At 42.9% G+C, this 17,868-nt stretch overlaps 1 protein-coding gene across 3 annotated transcripts in view; it reads left to right on the top strand.

The window, feature by feature from the left end:
• Positions 1-915: 915 nt before the first annotated feature.
• Positions 916-17,868, top strand: part of LOC127000643 (cyclin-L2-like) — a 32,372-nt gene continuing 15,419 nt past the window's right edge. Inside the window, exons 1-4 of one of the 3 annotated variants that reach the window (XM_050864592.1) lie at positions 916-1,391; positions 4,672-4,856; positions 11,379-11,499; positions 17,169-17,233. In XM_050864592.1, coding sequence (XP_050720549.1) covers positions 1,095-1,391; positions 4,672-4,856; positions 11,379-11,499; positions 17,169-17,233 — 668 coding nt within the window. In that variant the 5' untranslated portion in view covers positions 916-1,094. The remainder of the gene's footprint in view (positions 1,392-4,671; positions 4,857-11,378; positions 11,500-17,168; positions 17,234-17,868) is intronic. The other 2 variants (XM_050864591.1, XM_050864590.1) reach the window with 2 other exon arrangements.

The raw sequence follows: 17,868 nt of genomic DNA, 5'->3' as shown, positions 1-17,868 counted from the left end.
GGTTCTTAACCCTTTTACCATACCACGCCCCGTCTCGGAATGGGTCCTCCCCTCCACGACCCACAAGCCTTGCATCATGTTATATAGATAAACTTCCCTTCCAAATGTAATAAACAATGGGAAGCCGAAGTAGACTATAGAAAACAAGTTATAAAAGGGGATACACTAGCATTTTTATGATCTTATTTTGATAATATATATAATTAGAAAGATTTCAGTTTTCTACAGGGTTCAACCCCCCTGGAAATTACTAATGTTCCTTACCCCAGGTGTAGAGTACTGCTGACCCTTATACAGTAGGTATACTTATCTACTGTACTACATACGAAGAAAGCATCGATCTTTTGCAGGGTGTTTTGTCACATGACGTGCTCAAAACATCTATACCGTGTCTGCCATGCGTAATTGGCAAACAGGGTGGTTCTTTATTATTTATTTTACTTACCCTGCCAGTAGCAGTGATACATATAGTAGCAGCAGTATTATGATTTGTTTTCTAGTAGTTACAATTAATGTCGTGACAACAAGAGAAAATATCATGGTAAGTTTAAAATGTGTTTTAGATCTCGTTACTCCTGTCTTGGCAAAGTTGGTCATGACTTAGATTCTTAGAAGGAGGAAATACAGAAGACTGAGTACGTGCCATTATGTGGCTGTGAATAGGCTATTAATAATCTTTATGGTTTCATGCAGTTTCAATAATCCCTTAATAATGGCTGGCTCAGGTATCGGGCAGCCCCATCTGACGGGTGAGGTGAGGTCTAAGGAGTGTGAGGACTTCTTTTTGTAGTCCCAGGCGGAAACGCGCACACTTGAAGGATGACGAAACTTTTCCGGGAAGCTTTCTCTCCTCCCCCTCCCCGCCACTGGTCCCCGCCCCCCGCGGCTCCCCGCCATCCCCAGCACCGAGGAATACACCACCACCACTGTCCAGGCAGCGGCCGGTACAGCAGGGCATAGCGGCACAGGCAGACAGTTTGATATTAACGGTGTCGATAAAATAGCACGCGCAAAACGTTTGTGGACGACGTGACGGCTGTGCAGAGGGGATCGAATAGCAAGGCGCGGCGAGCGTTGTGGTGTTGGGTAGCGTGATGGATGCGCGCGGCGATGCTCGCCCCGCTGGTGGCGGCCTCGGCGGCACCACGCCGCGGCGGCCACTCGCACACTCGGGGCTCAAGATGGCGGCCGTGGCGACGGAGCCAATGAACCCGCCCGCCAAGAAATACGGCTCGGTGGTCATCACCCTCGAGAACGTCCTCCTGCCGCCGGAGAAGCTGTCGCCGAGCCCGTCGCAGCAGGATGGCCTGGACGCGGACATCGAGATGGACCTGCGGATCCTGGGCTGCGAGCTGATCCAGACGGGCGGCATCCTGCTGCGTCTGCCACAGGTAAGCCTCGGGCCTGGCGCCCCCTGGGGCTGCAAGGGGCGCTGCCGGGGCCGTGGAGGGCCTGGCGCTGTGGTGTGTGTGGCGGGGCGGGCTGGGGGCACCGCCAGCAGCACCGTGGTGGCCACCCGGGACAAAGCTTCCTCTGTCCGCCTGGGCCTGGGCCCCACGCGGGCTGTGGGGGCTGAGGGGCTGCTGGCCACGCCCCGCCCCGGGGTGTATAAGGGGCGGGGGTGAAGGTGTCTGCAGGGGACAACACTATTACATCAGGGGCACACACACGGCCTAACGTGCTGCTGCAGGGGCTTACCTCCCCTGTCCTTGACCTCGTGGCCCACCCTGGCACCTGTGTACAGGCCCTGCCCCCCCCCAGGCCAGGGGCATTCCTCGCCCCTCACCACCCTGCCATCACGACCACGATCACCATCATCTGAACTTCAGGTAGTTTTGGTAGTCTGATCTAATTTAGCTGGACTGAGTATTATTTCAAAATCACCCAGGTTTTAGGTAAAATTTTATGCTCTTTCGAAATAACACTTAAGTGGTGTTTTCTCCGAAAAAAGTTTTGAAAGACAGGTATTAGTCTATGCTAGAGACCTACTGCTGTTTATTGCATTTTGGCAACATAAGAACATAAGAACAGGCAGCAGGCCACAGGTTTAAGTTCGTTAGGTTAGATTTGGTTTAGTTAGGTTTGATTTACTTTGGTTAGATTAGTTGATTTGGTTAAGATTCGTTTTATTGACGTGCTAGTATTTTATTACCTACCTTATGAAACATCACTAGCTCTTCATATATCTTTTCTACAAATGTTCAACAATCATGGAAATGCTTTTTATACCAAATTCAAGGATTTTTATTGTTGAAAATAGGAAATAATTACCGTACAGCTACCACTGGCTAGGCCGCCATATTTGACTCACCCTGGGTCGGGAACGCGCTGGCGGCACCTGATCCTCCCCTCCTTCCCGGGTTATATAAGAGCATAGGGAATCTGCAAGAGGCCGAGTGGCCTACACAGGGCAGCTCCAGAATCCCCCCCACTACTCACGATGGGTGAGGAGTAGTTTGAGGGGTTACAGGTAGAGGCTTGATCCTCGTTTACCTTTGGTACGGGCGTACGCTCCAGTACCCTGTCTCCTTACTGCACCCACACCCCACTGCCACCTGTCATCCTCATCCATGTCATCCAGTCTACTCTTAAAAAAGCTATCGTCCCTGTACTCACTATGTGATTGCTGAGTCTATTCCATTCCCCCACCACCCTATTACTAAACCAATGCTTGCCTATATCTGTCCTAAATCTATACTTTTCTAATTTAAATCCATTACTGCATGTTCTATCCTGCTGGCTAATTCTCAGTACTTTACTTATATCGCCTTTGTTGTAACCCTTGACCCATTTGAATACTTCTATCAGATCTCCCCACACTCTTCGTCTTTCTAGTGAATGTAAGTTTAGATGTTTCAGCCTATTTTGATATGGGAGGTTCGTCAGCCCCTGAATCATCTTGGTCATCCTCCTCTGAACTGATTCTAGCAAGTTGATTTCCATTCTGTAGTGTGGGCACCAAAACTGGACAGCATAATCTAAGTGTGGCCTAACTGACGCTAAATAGAGTCTGAGGATGACCTCTGCACTCCTGTTGGTTACCATCCTGTTAATAAAGCCTAATACCTTGTTAGCCCTATTCCTTGCACTAATACATTGCTTCCACAAGTGGCAGGAACATTTTGATTCTGCGTGTATTTTGATGAATTTTCAAATGGATATTTTTTTCCACTTGGAAATCTGTTATATTTATGCTTAATGATAAAATTCATATTTGCATGAAAATAACAGGTTTCCAAGGAAAAAAAGAATCCATGTTAAAAACACCAAAAGACACCCAGAATTGAAATTTTCATGTCTAAGTTTGAAACGTTAATAGAACAAATCTTTACTGTTGATTTTATTTGTTTTCAATGTATACTCGAGATATGCTTTGCACTGTGGTGTTGTGATGTCACTGGCAACCAGTGGGCGAGCCGGCGGCTCAACTTTAGCAGCAGCAGAGTCCATCTGCTCGTGTCTAGTGAGGGCTTGAGTGCAGATTTTTCTTCATTCCTGTGTATCTTGATTTTTTTTATTTATTTCACTCATTGTATGATTCACAAATATGAATATGGCAAGAGCTTACAATTTTAGCAGAGATAGTTACTCATTTGGCATCAGAAAGTTAGCTCATTTTAAGTCCCTCCAGAGTTGGTAAAACTCAATTATTTCACCAACCTAACTTTGGTGGCTGGCACTATTTTAGATTGCAACGATTTATTCTTTTCTTTACAGCCATTTACATCACAAATTCTGTATTTGTTTCTGATAATTGTTTTTTACACTTGATCTTACTAATGTCTGATGCTCACCACACCATGTTTTGCTCCTTAGTTGCCAGTTTTCGCCAGTCACCGCTGCAGCATGATGAAACTGATTACGATTTATCAAAATCAAATAAAAATAGACTAACGTGGGGGCTTCCCCCTCTCAACCCCCTGCCAATTACAAGGCTTTGCCCCCAATTCCCCCCTACATTTTAGTGAAAATAATCACAGAAGGGAGTAATTGGCAACAAACATAACAAAGAAGGGTTGAAGAGCACTCTGAGATCTATCAGAAAGAAATAAGTGTTGACCACCTGAGTGAAGTTTGTGAGAGACTGGAGTAATTTTTATGTCAGGTCTTAGTTAGATCAGGGTGTGTGGTGTGGGCTCCTAAATAATTTGGGGTCAAGGGGACTGAACAATCAAGGCCTCAATATTCATTTGTTCTAATAGCCACAACTGCACTTTCTGCAATTAACTTGTTGTAGTGCTATTGTAGCTATTTTCTAGCAAATAAAACATGGTTTTATTCCATTTATTTTTGGAAGTATTTGTTGAAGGCTACAGAAATATTACATACCACTTTTTTCTTAATATTTTCAGATGTATCTCATAATCTGATCACTGATTTCATCACACATCTTTTATTTTTCTCCCCCCCCCAATCCTGGGTTGAGTAACGAAAGACTTGTAGATTTTTCTAAAGCACGGGAAAATTTATCAGTTAACGAGTTTGATCCACCTTGCTCAGAGTAAGGCAGTTGCTTGTTTAAATTCCGCAGACAACATCTATTGCAATTCAGTTACAGACTCATGTTTTTCATTATTGTCAACATAAACAACAATAGATAGAGCAAATCTCTGAACAATAAGCTTTAGGTTAAAACAAAACTGTATCATGTATATGTTTGTGTGTCCACAGGTGGCCATGGCAGCCGGCCAGGTGTTGTTCCAGAGATTCTATTATGCCAAGTCCATGGTACGCTATCCCATGGAGACCACCGCCATGGCCTGCATTGCCCTCGCCTCTAAGATCGAGGAGGCGCCGCGCAAGATACGCGATGTCATCAATGTCTTCAACCACGTCAGACAAGTCAAGAATGGAAAGTGAGTATCTGCACCCCATCCATCCTCTTCCTTACCCTTCCTTCCTTCCTCTCTTCCTTTCTCTCATCCAATTTTTTTTTTTTTTTTTTTTTTTTTTTTTTTTTTTCAAACATTGTTTCTTCCTCCCTCTTCTTCCTTACTTGTTAACCCCTAAAGGACAGGCTAGAGAGGGATTTTCTGCTCGCAGAGCGGTACCGTGTTGATAAATTTTGGCAAAATAGGTGTTGTTCAGCAATGCCCTGTGTGGAAGTATCAGACTAAAGCACAATAGTTCATAGTGCTTTTTCACCACCAATCTTTTATTTACGTGTTGAAAGAGACTAGAAATCCCTTGGTTACAGCATGGCTGAGATATGATGTTGGGAAGTACAAATCTTGGCGTAAGAGTTTATGATGGGAATTCCCGCACCTCGCTTTTCTTCGCCTGAGCGGGAGTTCCCGCCACCCATACTTTACCTGTTAAAGTTATTTTCTGAGCAATGAAAGGCAAAGGGTGAAAGCTACAGGTAAATTTGCAGATGACGCACTATTAGGACAAGGGAGGATGCTAGAGCACTGCAGGAGGATCTCAACAAACTGTCAGCTTGGTCAGAGAAATGGCAGATGAATTTTAACATCACCAAGCGTAGTGTACTTAGTGTAGGAACACGCAACCCATTACACGGGTATAGTTTAGACTCCACAGCGATAGGTAGAGCAGAGTGTGAAAGGGATTTGGGAGTGTTACTGAACTCTGACCTAAAATTAAGGAAACAATGTATTAGTGCCAGGAATAGGGCTAACAGGGTATTAGGCTTTATTAACAGGACGGTAACCAACAAAAGTGCAGAGGTCATCCTCAGACTCTATTTAGCGTTAGTTAGGCCACACTTAGATTATGCTGTCCAGTTTTGGTGCCCACACTTAGAATGGACATCAACTTGCTAGAATCAGTCAGAGGAGGATGACCAAGATGATTCAGGAGCTGAGGAACCTCCCATATTAAGATAGGCTGAAACATCTCAACTTACATTCACTAGAAAGATAAAGAGTGCGGGGAGATCTGATAGAAGTATTCAGATGGGTCAAGGGTTACAACAAAGGCAATATAAGTAAAGTACTGAGAATTAGCCAGCAGGATAGAACATGCAGTAATGGATTTAAATAGGTGCACCAAACATCACCATAGCCAATCCAGGATTCAGGACGTTTCCTAAGGTAGAGGAGGTAGCGTTATAATTATATTTTGTAAAGAATCCTTATAACCAAAAACTAACTAAAATTATGAGTATTTTTTTTTCTTGAACACAACATTGAATAAATAACCCCATATATATAGCCACCGTTGCCAGATTGTCGTACTCAGAGCATAGTATTTACTGTTTTCTGACGCCTCACTATGGCCAAGAAACATCAGAATCTAACTCTTTAACGATAACTATAAATTAGTTTCGTTATTAGAGCCCAGAAGACAGTTTGGGGTAGGAAGTCGAGAAATATAATCGGCTGAGTACGACAATCTGGCAACGTTGAGGCTGTAGCTCCGAGGCCAGAGGCAGCGCGCACACCATTTTGAGAGTATCAGATTCCTGAAATAGCATATTTTTACTGCGCACAGCAGGTGATGTCAATTATTGACTTTGTGAGCTTTCATATTTATCTATTTCTGTATATTTCATGGTGGCAAAACTTAAATTACTAGTTTCATTTTTACTAGTGACATGAATTTGTGACTGCTTATCACAATAGAATTTCACTTTAATAAGTGAATTAGACCCCACAGCAATATTACCAATGTGTGTATGAATGAATACAAAGATAAGCACATACTTTGATTTAACTCTAGTATGTCTTGTGGATCATTAATAAATGAAAACAAAATATCTGGATAGGCTACTCTTTAGCCCGTTACCTTCAGTGGCCCCAAAAAAACAATCTCTCCGCCAAGTTTGTACCCCACATTTGGTGATGTTAGGTGCGCCTATTAGAAAAGTATAGATTTAGGAGGGAAATAGGCAAGCTTTAGTTTAGTAATAGGGTGGTGAGGGAATGGAATAGACTCGGCAATCACATAGTGGGTGCAGGGACAATAGCTTGTTTTAAGAGTAGACTGGACGAGGATGACACGTGGTAGTGGGGGGGAATCTGGAGCTGCCCTGTGTAGGCCATTAGGCCTCTTGCAGTCTCCTTACGTCGTTATGTACTTAATATTAAACTGATGCATCATCTGAGAGTTAAATTGTCAAGTGCATGGGAGAGAGTGGTGTACTTCTGTGTATGGATGCACACCCTAAGGTGCATTTTGGTGTGCAAGTCAAACAAAAGGCAGGTTCCATGCTCTCCAAATATCCATTTACACTGGAGTGCAGAAAAACAGCAGTGTAAGGTTACCAGGCCAGGGAGGTGGTGTGCAGTACACTGAAGGTTGGGAGTGTCCTGTAAACGGGACACACCTCTACATAGTCCCTCATTCTCGAGCTTGTTCTCGTCTGCTTCTTCTTGTCTTTGAATGTCTAGTTTGGCTTGGCTATGGTTGTGGAAGCTTCTCTTAAATTTATAAATGTTAGCTGCACAGTTGTAACTACATATAAAAAGTAAATAAGAAGAGGGTGGCAACCATTTTGTGTAAAAAAAAAAAAAAAAATCCATTAGACTACACAAAGCAGGGTTAGAATTCATCATAGTGTGATGATGTGATGGACTTCTGACTGCAGCCAGCACCCTCAGTGTGGAAGCTGTGGACTCATTAGCCAATCATTAGGTTCTGCTTGGACCATGCACGCCACACCACATCCCCACTGCTTAACCCCTAAAAAGACCGGGGGTGGCTGTATTTTCGGTACCGCTGGGACCAGCCTTCCCGTGCTAAACCCCGAAAATTGCCTGTATTCACACACTACGCTTAACCTACATTGCATGAGTGAATAAGATTGATTTTGTACCAACCATCGTCTTCCTTTTTTTAATGACGCCATCCAGAAGTCTCTACGTGCCGTGGTTACAGAGAAACAGCGAGTTGAATGGGAGAGACTTTTGGGGTGAGCGCGCCATGTATCCGATTTGCCTCCCTGGCTATGTCTAGGGAGTAAAGAAAACGGATGCCCCGCGCTCTCTTTACGCAAGATATACTATAATCTACACTCCTTCCACGTTATATAGCGCCTCTTGTGTGTGGCTAGCGGACCTTTCCATCTTGTTTATGCCCTATAGTGAAGTGTGAGAGCCATTATAGCCTAGTTTGTGCTGGGCGGTGGGGAGCGGTAAGGGAATCAGACACGTCCAAATCACTGTCAGTGCTTCCTTCCATGATGAGAGCGTGGGAGAGACAGATAAGTGCTTCGAGTCGCTCGCGGGCATCGTTGCCATCGAGTGTACCACGAAAAAAGGTGAAAAGTAGCTAAATTTAAATAGTAAATCGGTTATAACTGCCTCTGGTCCTTCCCCAGTAAAGCGGCTGTATCCACCTCCAGTCCTTTAGGGGTTAATGGGAGGATCTGCCACCCCATTTTTAGAAATGATTTGAAAACATCGAAAATAATTTAAATGCTCTGGCATGACCGTCTATGCATAAGCTATCAAATGGCAGCTTTATTTTATTTGTTTTATTTTTTTCCCGTGAATTTAAATGTCCCACTGAGCCTGAGTTTAAATGCTTAATAAGTGGGTGTGGCGAGCCAGTCCTAGTACGGGTGACAGGAATCGTTTCGTTACATTATTTTCAGTAAATATGATAAAATATTTTCGTGCATCTGGCAACTTTTCCTCTGTCCACCTCCCACTCAGATGAACTGGTGCCTGAGGGAAGACTTTTGTTTATGCTGCAATCTTCTTTCATGAGCTCTTGCTAAGGCACTAGAGCATTTACTTTTGCCATGAAGCCTTTCACTGACATCAGGTCAAGGCGGAAACGTTATGTGGAGAAGAACCACAGAGTGCACGGCAGCTTATACAAGGAAAACACAAATAACTGCTACACCCCCACACTCAAATTCAAGTGACTCGCCACTACAAGATCACTCACCACCACCAAACTAATTGTTTCGTTCAAAAGTATGGTTGAAATGCATGAAATTCAAATATGCAGGACACTTAAGAGTGAAATTGCCACTCGAGTGAGTTACAGAACACAGTTTTGGCCATGACTAGTGTCATCCACTTAAAAGCATGTTGGGAACAAACATCAAGACAGAAAAAGAAAAGGGTTGAAACGCGGAGAGCAAAGAACAACCACTCCAACCAAAGGCAAAAGAAAAAGAAAAGCAGATGACACTAAGCAATGAGTATAAACCAGGCGAGTTTGGAAGATCAAACCTGGCAACAATGAATGACTTGGCGCGTTGAGATACTTCGCTTAGAGTGGTTAATACCTTTGAAAGGGGGAGCCAGGAGTCACATCATAGATAAATGCATTGATATGTGATTAATGAACCCTGAGAAATCAAACAATAACAGGTCTGGGAGATTATAACTTTTTGATTGCACTAGGACACGAAAATGGGAAAAAAATCTTAAATCACCATTTTCTCAAAACTAGGAGTAATACACATAAAATGGATCTTCTTTAGTTTTAGTGCAACTGCCATAAAACTTTAGGGTTGGGAGCTAGACATGTTATAGAACAAAGTTAGGAAAAAAATGAATTTCATTTCTTTTTGCATAATACAGTATTAATACTGCAAATTTTCTTTTTTTCGACTAAATGAAATAAAATTGACTTTTTTTCTAGCATTGTTAAGTGGTTATAAAGTTTTTTTGTGTAAAGGACAAGAAGACTGGTGCATAAATGATGGAGGAGATAGTTTTCAAAATTTTTGACCCCCCCCACCCCCACCCCACCCAAAAAAATAACAAAAGCAATTGCATGATTCATTCGATTTTTGTGGTATGATGATCAGGGTATCATTCTTCATAATATACATCAAAATCAAGACCTTAGGGCTATTTATAAAAACAGGCAGATTCTTGCCTAGGGAGCCTGCTAGGCCGAGCCTTACGGCCATAGTGTTAGTTTTCCCCATTCCCTATCCATCCCCAACCCCATACGCGGGACTGGGGTATGGACAATCCGCCCCGTCACCTTCCCATCCCCGGGACAGATATGAGGGACCAATCCGCACGTCATAATAATGTTGGGAGCACTTTCAAACCAGTAATTACAGAAAACGAAATAAATAATGCATTTTTTACACCATTGTATTCATATACATTATATATTATAAAACAAAACAATAGCGTTGTTGATCTACAAGTAAATACAGGTAACTCTCAATTTACGCGAGTTTGGTTTACGTGTTTTTTAAATAACGCGGGGTCCAAAATCTAAATAAATGTTTAATTTACACATTTTTTCACTTATACGCGATATTTTATGGAGTGGCCACCAGATGTCTCACGCAACTGGACTCACGGCGCCGCGGCCACACAGCTGAGCTCAGTTCTTCCCGTGCGCCACTTGAACAACAATACAGTACCCATGCTGCCACACTTCTCAACAATAGGGGTGGGCAGGTACTGATGGTACCAGCTATACGGTACGGTACCGGTACGAGACTGCTCGGTACCGGTACCAATACTAGCCAGTCGCTCATGGTGTCCCTCATTTCTTCCTCACACGAGTGAGGCTTAGTGCCTGAGTGGATATCTCGGTGATATGGATATTCTCTCTCTCTCTCCACTGAATGAAGTGAATATTTATTTTTCTATAGAAACCTACCTCTTCAAGGACACAATACTCGCGTAAATCGAGAGTTACCTGTAACAAGTAATGTGGGTAAGTTAATTTTTGAGACAGGTTGGTATCCATGACTCATCACACACCTGGGCAGTCACACCAGGGTTGCCAGGTCGTGTCATTTATGGCATTTTTGTCTTAAATCAAGGTGGTCGCCAAGAAATGCAATTTTTTATGGTATATGTTAAGTATTCCCTTAATAATGCCATATTTAGTTACCAATCTGCCATTTTTTTGCCTTTCTTGGGGACAATTATAAATGAATCTTCAGGAATAACTGTACGTTTACAGTCAAATGGAAACACCAGAGTCTTTACAAACTAAATAATATATATTAACTTAAGCAAAGTTTGCGATATTATATCAGTCATACAAATATTCTGATGCTTTTCAATATATGTCCTTCTATAATAACAAATAGAACACTATTTACTCATGAAATATACGAAGGAAAAGCCGAAGATGTCCTGCTCTCTACTCCGTGGAGTCAACACTTTTCCCACCCCATCCGCACCCTCACGGGGTAGCATAAAACAATCCCAACCACATGGGGACGCTTTACACTACGGTTTATGGCCATGGGTAAGGGATGGGAATGGGGAAGTCTAACACTATGGCCGTTAGTCCTCTGGACTATGGGGTAGTGTGTGTAATTCACCGTGGCTAAATTATGTGCTGAACTCATGATCACCAGCTAGTAGCCTCCTAGTGTGTATCCATGCATGCATGCATGCGTGTGTCTTTAGGTGTCATGTCACATCCTCATAGTTCCTTTCCACACAGCTGGTGTGCTTACTAAGTCTCCATTGCAGGACCATCCAGCCAGTGATCCTTGACAGCAACTACATTGCCCTCAAAAACCAGGTGATCAAGGCCGAGCGGAGGCTGCTGAAGGAACTGGGCTTCTGCTGCCACGTCAAGCACCCACATAAGGTAAGAACGTGCTGTCCTGTTACAAATCTACACCAACACCTGCACCTACACATTTTATACACCTTAGGTATATTTCAAAGTACTGTTGCTCATTAGCTAGTAACCAAGCAGCAGTACTTTGTAGGTTATGTACTGAAGATATGCACTCGGTGTTCTGTGTTCTTGTATTGATAATCAATCAAGCGGCAGTCATTTATCATGGAACAGTGCATTGTGGGCATTTTTATACTTTTCGTTCAGCCCTTGGTCCGTTTCTTTCAATGAAAAAATATTGTTCGTCTGCTCTGTATGTCTACATATGTCATGACTACTGTTTTTTCCCTGTAATATGTTTAATAATTATGTAAGTCAGTTTTTTCATCATTGTTTTCAACAAGGTTGTTAGTGTATCTTTAATGAATGGCATTGCAATCTTTACAGGATGTGTCCTTTGCCTGAGTGAGTGGCATGACTTCCTGACAAAGATGTGCAATACACACATGATTCATGCCAGGTTGTTTGGGTCCTGGCGCCAACAAGTCCCTGGATGACCTAGTGTACATTGGCTGCACTGTGCCGTGGGGAGGGCACACGTGAATATTATCGTTCATTATTCCTTGTATATTTAAATCAGGCAACCTGGACAGTCTCTAGGCAATGTTTTGCATACAGTTGACGTGTTTATACAAATATGATGAGTGCTTCATGGAAACTTGTATTTTATTTATTTATTTATTTATTTATTTTTTTATTATTATTATTATTTTTTTTTTATTGTTTTTTTTACCTCAGTTATATGCCACAAACCATGACTTCGACCCCAGTGATTAGTTTAGTTACATTATATTAACCCTTCGTTACATAACTAAAAGCATTCTGTGCACAGAGTTGAAGATATCAAGCTTCACTTTTATGCTAATCATGTTAACAAATGGATTCAATTTCATATGAAATCTCCCCATCAAAGTAAGGGAGATACCTACTCTAATCTAATGAGTGTTGGCCTAAAACTGGCTGCATATTTCTTCGCATTGACAATGCAACTCAGATTGTGCTAAGATACTTCTCCCCTCCTCCCCCACCCCCCCACCCTGTCAGGGAAAGTTTTATGGAAACCTGACAGCCACCATTGCTGACCACAGGTCTCAAATAGAGGAACTGTTGAATAGGTGTCTAAGCTTTGTTGGGTTGAATGGTTAATAATCAGCTTTTGGTTGTTGTGATGCCCTTTGGGGAGACTATAAGGTTCACTCCATGTCAGCTTGAAGAGATGGATGATGTCCAAGTTAGAGGCAGGCAAGTGCTAGTCTGTCCCACATGTCTAAGGTGGTCTTGCTGGGGCCCTTGTGGAGGGAGGTCTTGAAGTAAAAAGTGAGGGGCCTGGGCTACAGGGGCTATTTTTGGCAGTAGAATATATGTATGGGTGGAGATGGTTGACCACTTGTGGGTAGTATGATGGGTTGGGGGGGGGGGGGTAATTTTTATTTTAGTGTGGAGGGTTGGTTGAGGGGTGACTATAAGGAAGCACTATGGAATGATATTGTTCTAGTCATGTCAAGGTGATGTTTGGTGCCCGGTACCTTTGTTTTGACATTCGTGTGCTTTTACTTGTTGGTTTGGATAGAGTTAGAGTTGACTGGTGATCTTGTGGTCTCATGGTGAATGGCCTGGAGATTACAGCAGTTAGTTTCACATATGATAGGATACTGTGAGAGAGGCCTGTTAAAGGAAGTGTGAATCAACTTTAACTTAATAAAGTCAGTGTGACTTTACAATAAAAGTTAGTGCCTCCTAATGTACATAGGGCTTTTCTGAAGTGTGGAGTGAAAGTCATGTGAGTGCTTAGGTGATGCCCAATATTGTGGGGTTGGCTGTGTAGTGGGGAGTTTTATTTATTTTTGTATTTTATTGGTGGTAGCCAGGGGTGAAGCCGACATCTGATTTGGGTAGTGCAAAAATTGTTTCTGAAGTTGAAGGTGTGCTGGTGCTGGGCAGACATTTCTGTGTTGAGGTGGGGAGAAGTAATGGTGAGGTCATCTGTAGAGGAGTTGGTTTTTACTGTCATGCAAGAGGGGGCAGGGCAGTCATCAATGAATACATTGAACCAGGTAGAAGAGAAAGTGTCACCTTGGGGACCTCCATTATACAGTATATGAGGGCTAGAATTAGGGGAGTTTTATAATCCTTGACCTTATTGTCCTGAAAGGAAAGCTTTAATCCATTGAACATTTATGGGTATCTGCCATGGCCATCCCCTGGTGGGAGCTCCTAGGAGCAGGTGTCAAGGATGAATGAATGAATGAATGGGTGTGAAGAATGTTTTGAGAGAGGATAGGAATGAGCAGGCAGCAGAAAGCCTATTGGCTCATTGTGAGACTCAAGACTTTGTCAGATTCTTTGCTTATGTCTACGGTAGCAAGTAAGATGTGTTTGGGGAGTAAGGATTCATTAAGTCGGGTCAGAGTATAACGAGTGAGGTCTGTTAATGGTTGTTGTGGAACAGTTTTCTCTGAAAGTGTTGGGTGTTTTAAGTGAGTGAGAGACTTGATCTGGAAAGAACATGTTCTGGGACTGCGTATCATTAAGAGAATGTCATTAGTGCAGGGTCTGTAGGTTTCTTATATCCACCATCTGTCATACAGTTGTAGGAGGGTATTTGATCAAGTATTATTTGTTTGACTCCTAATCAGCAATTAGGTGTTTTGTGTTTTCATTGTGCTTAAGGGATGTGCCTTCTTGCTTGACAGTGTTAGTAAAATAACACATGTAGGGTGTTATGAACCATGTCAAGGCTGGCCAGTCAGCTAGTTTGTAGCTCCAGTAGTTTTTATGTGTGAGTTTGAAAGTTTCTAAAATAAGGTGGTCAGAAATGGGACTGTAAAGTGTTTGCCAAGGACCTTGTTTGTTGGATTGGTGAGCAGAGTCATGTAAGGAGGTTAAAATCTCACTATATTAGGTGGGGGGAGGGTTGTGTGGATTGGGTTTGGTTGTGGAGTATGTTTGTCATAAAACTGGTCAGTTACATTAACACATGAGGTGGGATTGGGGTATTTAGCCGTGCAGGATGTGCACTGAAGTTTTTCCCCAGTATTAAGGTTTGGTAGCCTGGATCATGATGGGAGATCAGGGGAGAATGCTGCAGGTCAGTGGTCTGAGGTATGCACCTGTACAGGTGCCCTGCACATCATAATTCCAGATTCAGATCTCTGTAATTTTCGTCTTCTGTGAACAGTTAAGGTAGACCTCTGTTGTGACTTGGCAGCACAGCCAATTTGTTTTTTTGAAGCTCTATGGTTGTGTTATTTATAGTGCTTGGATCTCTGATGGCCTTTGGCACTGCATTGAAAAGGTGAGCCACATTTCAGGAGAAAGCTACTCTGAACAATAGTTTCCACTTTGTGTAAATCTTGATGTGGTGCATTTGGTCTTCGTTGTCCTTAGTTTGTACTTCCCTGCATTGAATCAGTGAGGAGTATACTGTTGGGTGTAGGTTGTGAATTTGGATCTGATACTTCTATGAATACTGTATGTTGATTTAGTTCTTGGTGTTTGTTTTTGAAATTTCTTTACTTGTAGTATGTGAGTTTGTAGAATTTGGTTGCTTTTGTTAACTATAGTCGTGTTAGGCTGGTGTCACACTATGCTGTGGCGCCGCTGCATTACAAAAACACACACAGACAAATTTAGGGGTGCAATTCAAGCATTTCCAGGCTGTGGAGCATTGGTCTGTGGTCTGAATAATTGGACTGCAGAGTGTTTTGGTTCTATTGGCAGCAGGTGTTGTGTTATTATAAGTTTGGGGTCTTTGTGTGTGATGGGAGGCACAGGTATAATTTGGGGGCCAGGGTTTGTGTCAGTGTCTGGCTTGCATCAACCCAGTAGCTGTGGGGATCATGTTTCTAAAGGCCCGTCTAAGCTAGAAAAATGGGGGGAAAAAATCATCACTCACGCAATCCATTTCATAATATATAACGCATTTGTGATCAATTTATGCATCCTCTATTTTGGGGGGTTTATATCATGGCAAAAATTTGGCCCGTTGCTGGTACACGGTAAAGCCACAAATTTGGCCCGTTGCTGGTACACGGTAAAGCCACAAATTTGGCCCGTCGCTGTTACCGGGTTAAAGGGAGTGTGTTTGGTGGCTCAGCCGCCTCCCAAGCGCTATAAAAGGAAAGAAATGTAGGCAGACAGAGTGGTTTAAGACTTGAGCCTCCAGGCTGGGCAATGGTCCTTGGACTGCTGGGAGCAAGGTTTTGTGGGCTCCTTTGGGCCACTGACTACTGGGAATTCTCCTTAACCCATGATGCCTCAGTGCAGGGAGGTACACCTGGCGGGTCCTCTCGGGCATGTTCCCCTGTTAAGCTTGGTCCCATTTGGCAGCCCCTGCAGTGGTCCATCTTGCATTGAGTCTTGCCACCTTCTGGTTAGATTGCAAAGTAACTGCTGTAATTGCAGCCAGAGCAATCTGGATTTACACAAAGTTGTTACCAAGTAGCAAATGAACTTTCAAGCCTCAATTGTAGGACCTTATTTTTATATATATATATATATATATATATATATATATATATATATATATATATATATATATATATATATATATATATATATATATATATATATATATATATATTATTTTACTGTAGTGCCGGAAGGCTTTCTTGAGGGGCTTTATGGACAGACCCAGCCCGTTAGTGGCGCAGGCTAATTTTATTTATAGTGGCTGCCGTGATGTATGACTTTTGCTTGGCCCATGCGGCCCCCCCAGTGCTCCTCTTGACCGAAGGCGCTGAAGTTAAGATTTATTGAAGATCTGGATAGCATGTAGGTAATCTTCTGCCACTCAGCAATGACTTGAATGATCAGCATGTCTCAGTGGGGACTCGAACCTAGTCCACACTAGGTCCTCGGACTTACTACGCCCACACGCTAACCACTTGGCCACCGCCACCTCCTCCTGGAGATTTTGAATGTAAGACTTTTGACCTGGACATCCTAGAGTCAGCAAGGTGAAAGAAAAGTATTACAAATATATTTCGCTTGTATTTTGGTTGCACATTTTCATGTAGAAAGTCATGTCAGATTCATCAGTCAAATTCTCAAGGTACTCAATGATACAGTTTCCCGTGTTGAATGTTTCATCTCCACAACCTCAACATTGCTGGAGCTATATTGACATCTGGATTTTTCTTTTCTTCCATGGAAGTGTTCATCAGCCAGTTTGTTGAATAATATATGGAAAATAAAACAAATAAGTGTGCCATGAACATTTCCTGGGCTTCATGAACAAAGTTGTGATCCCAGGGTTAGAATTTGTTCTCTAGGGTGTTTAGGTTGCCTGATGTTGATTTACAAAGAATGATAAATAAGCCACCACACAGAACTGCCCCCCACTGTGCACTGAAGCCACACTGGACTACGTCACCCATGGACTTGTTGACGCGCCTGGTGAAGTCTCTAGCTAGCAAGAGTCACGTGTCTGTGTGTAATGATCAGTCCATGCCAGCGTAGCAACTTCTTTGCCCTTGCTGCAGCATTCAGTAGTTAACAACACCACAACAGTCCAGTGTGTGTTATGGAAGACTAATGTAAATTCCTCTCTTAGCAATGAGTCAGCACTTAATTGTTTACAACACCACAACCAACACATGTATGGCATGAAGTACTAATGTCACTTCCTCTTGTAGATCATTATCATGTACCTGCGTCTGCTGGAAGCGGATGACAACCGGCGGCTGGCCCAGTCCTCATGGTGAGTGTCTTGTGTCTTGTTGTTACTGGCGGCTCCATCTCCCCCCCACCCCCCACCCCACCCTTGCTATACTACCTGTGTCATATCATGTGCAAACCACCTCAGTTAATTATGCTTCACTCTTTCTGCCACTCCATTGCCCTCACATCCATGCCAGATCTGTACAGTCTTCATCACTCACCAGCCAGCCTGTTAAACCACTTGCTCTCTCCAAGCAATGCATATCTCCTGCACATAACCTTGCCTCCTGAGACTCATTACATGCTCATGCTTAAGAGGCTTAGTTCAAAGGGGACAGAACTATTCTATTCCAAACCCTCTTGCTATCCATGCCTCCTCTGTCACCTTCCTCATTGAGCGCCTCCTTCACAGTAATTACTCTTAATGTCCCCCATTGCCTCCTCCAAGTCTTTTAAGTACCATCCTCTTTATCACCGTATTCGTCGTCTTGGCAGGCACTTAGCTTTTGAGGTGTTGCTTTTTACTTTTTTTGCATATAAATCATCCAGTCACTAGTTTGTTGTTTTAACGCTGACCTAACTTAGAGCTTATAAAGAGGTTCCCCCATCCAGACACTTCCTTAACTTGATCTTATAATTGTAAAGTTAATCCAGACTCCCACTTGATAATTAACT

The sequence above is a fragment of the Eriocheir sinensis genome, chromosome 19 (genome assembly GCF_024679095.1).
Source record: "Eriocheir sinensis breed Jianghai 21 chromosome 19, ASM2467909v1, whole genome shotgun sequence".
In the NCBI taxonomy this organism is placed as follows: Eukaryota; Metazoa; Arthropoda; class Malacostraca; order Decapoda; family Varunidae; genus Eriocheir; species Eriocheir sinensis.
The sequence above is the reverse complement of the archived record's forward strand: the minus strand, read 5'-3'. Positions and strand labels throughout refer to the sequence as shown.